Genomic DNA, 6,857 nt, shown 5'->3' on the forward strand with positions numbered 1-6,857 from the left:
GCGCCGACCTCCGAGTCTCCTGTCGCCGTGGACGCCTCCCGGAGGCGGCCGTGCCGGGCCTGCGTGGACTTCAAGACGTGGATGCGGACGCAGCAGAAGGTGCAGATCCCTGCCCGACTTCTCCCAGCCCCGCGCAACCCCTGCCCCTGCCCCCGCCCAGGTGCCCCGGCAGAGCTCCCCGGGGTTGCCTGTCCCTGAACCTTGCCCCCGGGTAAGCCCGGCCTTACAGCCTTCATCCGCGCGTGGGTTGGATCGTCTGCAGGGCTTTGGCCGGAGTCCAGTGGGCCACCGGCTGGGCCGTAGAAGGGGGAGCTTTGGGCGCTTCTGTTCGGAGAATGAACTCACTCTTGGTTGGCCTGCTTCCGCAGCGGGACACCAAGTTTAGGGAGGACTGCCCGCCGGATCGCGAGGAACTGGGCCGCCACAGCTGGGCTGTTCTCCACACCCTGGCCGCCTACTACCCCGACCTGCCCACCCCAGAACAGCAGCAAGACATGGCCCACTTCATACATTTATTTTCTAAGTTTTACCCCTGTGAGGAGTGTGCTGAAGACCTAAGGGAAAGGTAAGATGTGTTTGCACGCGGCGGAGCTTTGCACTGCAGCCTGGGCCTGGGGCTCCTGGCTGACGTAATAGCGGGGAACATAGAGAAACGGATGCAGAGGTGGCAGAAGTTTGCTGAGGAGCAGGGACCTCCAACAGGTGAGGCCTGGGGCCATCTGAGCCTCCTCGTCTTGTCTCAAAAGCCAGACTGTTGGGATCTGCTGCTGAGTACTGCTCCTGCCCCAGCCACAGGACTCCAGGAAGGGCTTCCCTGCCTTGTCTGGCACTGAAGACGGCTCCCCGCAAGTTAGGGAGGACTCCACTTTGCCTGACTTCTAGAGCAGGACTGCTGGTTTTAAAATCTTGGAAATCCACTGCTTTTGCCCCCAAGAGTCACCTCTTCCTCACTGAGGCATCCAAGAGCCAGCACTGGCCCTTGCGGGTGTTTCTAGACCAGATGTCTAGGGCAGAGTTGCCATTGTTGCTGTAAGCCTGGGCAGTTAGAATTAAGTCTCTTGCTGAACTGAGGCACCAGGGCCTCCCTCAGGTGCTAAGAAACAAGTCCAGTTTTCAGTTACAAGGCTGTGCCCAGCCCCACCCAGGTCACACTCTGCCTGAGGCCAGAGACGCTGGATGCCGCTTCCTGGGTGTTAGAAGCTTATAAATTTGCCAGGTCTGTGCTGTGATGTCTTGCCTTGAGGCCTCGTTGGAGTTTGCCAAGCTCTCCAGGTGGGTGTTTGAGCAACCCTGGGAGTTCATCACACCCGGGAGCTGCAGGGTCAGCCCGGTTCTGGGAATTCCTGTCCCTTGGAGCATAAGGGCACTCCCAGGCGTAGCTCACAGCAGTGCCCCAGTTGTCTTTCCTTGGGAGCAGACAGGGAACTGGCAGGGGCAGTGGAGCCGCTGCGTCCTCCCATTCTTTACATGCTCTCCCTATGCAGGCTGTGCAGGAACCAGCCAGACACCCGCACTCGGGCAGGCTTCACGCAGTGGCTGTGCCACCTGCACAATGAAGTGAACCGCAAGCTGGGCAAGCCTGACTTCGACTGCTCAAAAGTGGATGAGCGCTGGCGCGACGGCTGGAAGGATGGCTCCTGTGACTAGAGGGTGGTCAGCCAGAGCCCATGGGACAGCGAGCCAGGCGCCTATGGAGTGGCCTGGTTGGAGAGGGGCAGGGCACTCATTAAAGTGCATCAGAGCCAGAGCCTGTTGTGTCTCAGTTGGGTGGTCCCCAGGACACTGCCCGTGGGGACCTGCCCTGCCCCTGTTAGGTTTGGAGCAGAAGTGCAGGTGCGCACAGCAGGCACCCACTGGCCTCCTCCTCAGTGGAGGCCCCAAGGAGCTGCAGCTGAACTGCAGGTGAGGGAGGCAGGAGCAGCCTGGGCTGCCCCTTGGCATTCAGGATGTGGCTTCCTGCCCACCGCATACCCTGGTGCCTCGCTCCTCACACAGGAAGACAGCGGGCCTGGCTGGGCGTCCCTGTGCCTGTGGAGGCCAGGCCTTTGCCTTCCCACTATGCAGCCAGGGATGCCCCTGCCCCCCGTGGCTCTGTGCTGCTCACTTTAGGGGGCTCAGTTCTCCACTCTGCTCAGTCCCTACAGGGAAAGCTCAGGCAGGGTCTTTCTGAGGGTCCACCAGCCATCCTGCCCTCTCCCTGCCTGGCACATGCCTGCCAGCATTGTGCCATGCCTGTCCACAGGGGATTCGTGGGGCCCGCTTCCTCAGAGTTTGAAGCCCAAATGAAACATTGAAGTGACTGAGGACCTGGCTTCAGTGTGTTTTCTGCTGGGGCTTATAGCAGTGGGCAGGGCTTGTTCCATCCCCGTGTGCCCAGCTGCATTTCCTGCTGGGGTCCTCGTTCCTCAGGAGGAGAGAGATCCCTACATGAGAATGAGCCGGGAACAGCAAGGACGCTGATTGGTTGGGGCGGGGAGGCCAGAGTAGCTGATGCAGGGGCCCCAGGAGTACAGGGTGGCCAGATGGCACGAGGTCTCCAAGGCCCCAGCAGAGCCATGGCTTCTACTCCCAGCTCCCCTGACAGGAAGTTCCTGGTGGGTTTGGAGCCAGGGGATGGCATGGAGTGATGTGGCTTTGAAGGGTCCTCTGGCTGCTGAGCTGGGATGAGGCAGGGAAGGGTGGAACAGGAAGACTGGTGAGGAAGCCGGGGCAGTCACCAAGTGACCACTGAGAGGAATACCCACCCCACGGCAGAGGCAGATGTGGGTACATTAAGGGGAGAGCCAGAGAACTCATGGGGTGAGGATGGAGTCGGAGGAGACTGCTGGGAGCTGCCGTGTGTGTCGCAGATGGAGAACGCTGTGAGTGCAGCAAGTTGAGGGGTGACTGGGACCCAGCTTTTTAGCCTCCCCAGCCAGAGCGGCCCAGCAACAGTGTCCTGTGGCCATAAAACTCCAGGGACCTCTATCCTCCAGGAGTCTCAGCTTTTCCCTGGGCGCAGGCCCACCTTGGCATGGCCTCCTCAGGCCTGTGTGGAGGAAGCTGACATGTCCCCACCAGATTGGCCCTTTGGAGCTGCTGGCTTCTGTAGAGGCTGCCCAGAGGGGCCAGGTGGCACAAATGAGAGAGGGGAGATGGGGGGCAGCCGGGAGAGAAGCTGTCCCTTCCTCGCCCAGACATAGCGCTTCTCTCTGGCCTTTCCCAAGGCCTGTGAGTGTCTCAGGAACCAGCTGGTTCTCTGGTAAGGCTGTGTTCAGTTCAGGAACATACTGCCTGTATCTGCTGTCCCTCCTGCCCCCCCGCCCCCTCCCCGCCTTGCCTTTTTCCCTGTCTTCCTGAATAAAACTTCACTTTGCCTTAGAATCTGTTTTTTTTTTTCTTTTTTTTCTTTGTGTTGAGACAGAGTCTAGCTCTGTCGCCCAGGCTGGAGTACGGTGGAGAAATCTCGGCTCACTGCAACCTCCATCTTCTGGGTTCAAGCAATTTCTCCTGCCTCAGCCTTCCGAGCAGCTGGGATTACAAGCGCCCACCACCATGCCTTACTAATTTTTGTGTTTTTAGTAGAGACGGGGTTTCACTGTGTTGGCCAGGCTGGTTTTGAACTCCTGACCTCATGATCCGCCCGCCTCAGCCTCCCAAGATGCTGGGATTACACGCGTGAGCCACCGCACCAGGCCAGAGTCTGTTTTTTTGGGGCATCCAGGCCAGTGGAACTCTAGTGCAAGAAAAACACCAGCTCTGGCTTGAGCCTGGTGTTCCAGAGCTGTTGACACGCAGACCAAAGGAGCCAGCCCAGAGGGAGGAGGGACCCCAGCAGGATGGTGCCCTGGGCTCCTAAGGCTCACAGGTCACAGAGGAGGGACCTATGAGGTAAGAGGAATACCAGGAGGGAGGAGGACCTCCAAGTGGGGCACAGTGGCTCATGCCTGTAATCCCAGCACTTTGGGAAACCGAGGCGGGCAAATCGCTTGTGGTCAGGAGTTCGAGACCAGCCTGGTCAACATGGCGAAACCTTGTCTCTACTAAAAATACAAAAAAAAAAAAATTAGCTGGGTGTGGTGGTGCACCTGTAATCCCAGCTACTCCAGTGGCTGAGGCAGGAGAATCGCTTGAGCCCATGAGGCAAAGGTTGCAGTGAGCCAAGATTGCACCACTGCACTCTAGCCTGGGTGACAGAGTGCGACTCTTAAAAAACCAGAATTGAGCTGACAGCAGCATCAGACTTGCCCTTGGGATTGGCATGGAGGTCAGCATAGGGTCCAGCCCCACAGGGTCGGTGGGTTTTCCTCCCTATGTGCCGAGATGAGCGATTATAGAAATAAAGACACAAGACAGAGATAAAAGACAGCTGGGCCCGGGGGACCACTACCACTAAGACGCAGAGACTGGCAGTGGCCTCGAATGCCAGGCTGCACTGATATTTATTGGATACAAGACAAAGGGGCGGCTGGGCGCGGTGGCTCAAGCCTGTAATCCCAGCACTTTGGGAGGCCGAGACGGGCGGATCACGAGGTCAGGAGATCGAGACCATCCTGTCTAACACAGTGAAACCCCGTCTCTACTAAAAAATACAAAAAAATAGCCGGGCGAGGTGGCGGGCACCTGTAGTCCCAGCTGCTCAGGAGGCTGAGGCAGGAGAATGGCATAAACCCGGGAGGCGGAGCTTGCAGTGAGCTGAGATCGGGCCACTGCACTCCAGCCTGGGCGACAGAGCGAGACTCCGTCTCAAAAAAAAAAAAAAAAAAGAAAAGAAAAAGGGGCAGGGCAAGGAGTGTGAGCCATCTCCAATGATAGGTAAGGTCACGTGGGTCATGTGTCCGCTGGACAGAGGGCCCTTCCCTGCCTGGCAGCCGAGGCAAGCGGAGGGAGAGAGAAGAGACAGCTTATGCCATTATTTCCACATATCCGAGACTTTTAGTACTTTCACTAATTTACTACTGTTATCTAAAAGGCAGAGCCAGGTGTACAGGATGGAACATAAAAGCGGACCAGGAGCGTGACCGCTGAAGCACAGCATCACAGGGAGACGGTTAGGCCTCCAGATAACTGCGGGCGGGCCTGACATCAGTCAGGCCCTTCACAACAGGTGGAGGATTAGAGGCTTCTCTAAACTCCCCCAGGGAAGGGGAGACTCCCTTTCCCAGTCTGCTAAGTAGCGGGTGCTTTTCCTTAATACTGACGCTACCGCTAGACCATGGTCAGTTAGGTCCATTTGGTAACAGGTGTCTTCCCAGACGCTGGCGTTACCGCCAGACCAAGGAGCACTCTGGTGGCCCTGCCTGGGCATAACAGAAGGCTCACACTCTTGTCTTCTGGTCACTTCTCACCATGTCCCTTCAGCTCCTCTCTATGGCCTGGCTTTTCCTAGGGTATGATTGTAGAGCGAGGATTATTATAATATTAGAATAAAGAGTAATTGCTGCAAACTAATGATTAATGATATATATAATCATATCTATGATCTAGATCTAGTAAACGTCTTATGTTATGTATTTGATTATACTGAAACAGCTCACGCCCTCGGTCTCTTGCCTGGGCACCTGGGTGGCTTGCCGCCCACAGGTCAGTGGCAACCTTGAGTTTAGGTGCCGGTGGGAGCCGATTCTGCCAGGTCTCAGAGGGAGGGAGAGGAGGGTGTTGCAGGCAGAGGATGGAAAACTCGAGTTTGCTGCTAAAGGAAGCAGTAACGTGAGGCAGCTGGAGGGGAGGCGGGGTCAACACTGTTTGGCTTTTTAGGAGAAAGTGCAGCATGTCTGGGTGCTGATGTCAGCGATGAAGTAAAGGAGGGGAATGGATGACACAGAGGGGCAGTCTGGGGGACGGGTGAAAGGAGTTGGGGTCGAACGCACAGTGTGATGGAGTTGGAACACAGTGAGTAGCGCCTCTGGCAACACCTGCTCTGCCCACGTGTGCCCAGCAAGACTGAAGAAAGAGCTCCAGACCAGAATCAATGAGTTCCGGGGGGCTGGGCCAGGTAGCACCATCTGTGCCCCGGGTTGGTGTAGCAGGGACCTGGGTTGCTTATTATCTGAGGAACGGTGGCAACAGTCTCTGCCACTATACAGGTAAAGCACTTTGCGCTGTAAATGCTCAGTCAGTGCAGATATCTCAGTGCTGTAGACAGAAACCTAGGAGTCATCTGAACTTCCAGCCTGGTAGGAACGTGAGGAGAGGGACCTTGTTGCACCCACGGCTGGGGTCTGTGGAGGGGACCCAGCGGGAAGCAGGGCAGCCAGGCACCACCCCCACCCGACTCCTGGTCTCTGATGCCTCTCCCTGCCCTCGAGTCCAGACTAGGGGCTTCAAGTGTGCTGGGGAGACCCAGGAGTAGGGAGGGCATTGGAAGTGCCAGCCCCTGGCCGTGGGCAAGGAGCAGAGACACGGAAACCAACACTCCCAATGGCACTCGCCACGGTGCCTCTGCCCCCTCCCTCAACAGGTGCTCCTGGGGCCAACGCCTATCTTCCCACCAGACCCTCCCCGCCAGAGGCTAAAACCTGCTGAACGAGCAGCTAGAGCACAGTGGGGGCCCATGGGAAAGACCCCAGTTATCCATCTGGTCTTCCTAGGACCAGGGCCAGGGAGCCAGTCCCCTCTCCCGTGGGTTGGGGGAAGATGCTGCAGCCTGTGGGTCTCCTACCCCTTTACTCTCTCACCCAAGGGCCCTTCGCAGAGGAGCAGACTCCTCCTGTCTGTCCTCCTGGCTACAGCAAAGTCTGCGCCCAGGGCCCGCGCCCCACCCAGCCCCATGGGGACCTGGCTGGCGGGTTCCTGAGGATGGCCTCAATCCCGGGACCGGGGCAGGCAGGTGAGGGTGGGGGATGGGAAGCGGGCGCGGCGGAGGGAGAGGAGGGACC

At 57.9% G+C, this 6,857-nt stretch overlaps 1 protein-coding gene across 2 annotated transcripts; it reads left to right on the forward strand.

The window, feature by feature from the left end:
- GFER (growth factor, augmenter of liver regeneration) lies at nt 1–3,363 on the forward strand. Of its 2 annotated transcripts, XM_011966964.1 has the most exons (3): nt 1–99; nt 369–565; nt 1,485–3,363. In XM_011966964.1, exons 1-3 carry the CDS (start codon nt 82–84, stop codon nt 1,645–1,647), a joined length of 378 nt encoding a protein of 125 aa, XP_011822354.1. In that variant the 5' UTR covers nt 1–81; the 3' UTR covers nt 1,648–3,363. The 2 variants fall into 2 exon arrangements, with proteins under 2 accessions (XP_011822354.1, XP_011822353.1); XM_011966963.1 differs by having other exon boundaries at nt 7–565.
- Nucleotides 3,364–6,857: the final 3,494 nt, after the last annotated feature.

This window comes from Mandrillus leucophaeus, unplaced genomic scaffold, assembly GCF_000951045.1.
Source record: "Mandrillus leucophaeus isolate KB7577 unplaced genomic scaffold, Mleu.le_1.0 Scaffold78, whole genome shotgun sequence".
NCBI classification, from domain to species: domain Eukaryota; kingdom Metazoa; phylum Chordata; class Mammalia; order Primates; family Cercopithecidae; genus Mandrillus; species Mandrillus leucophaeus.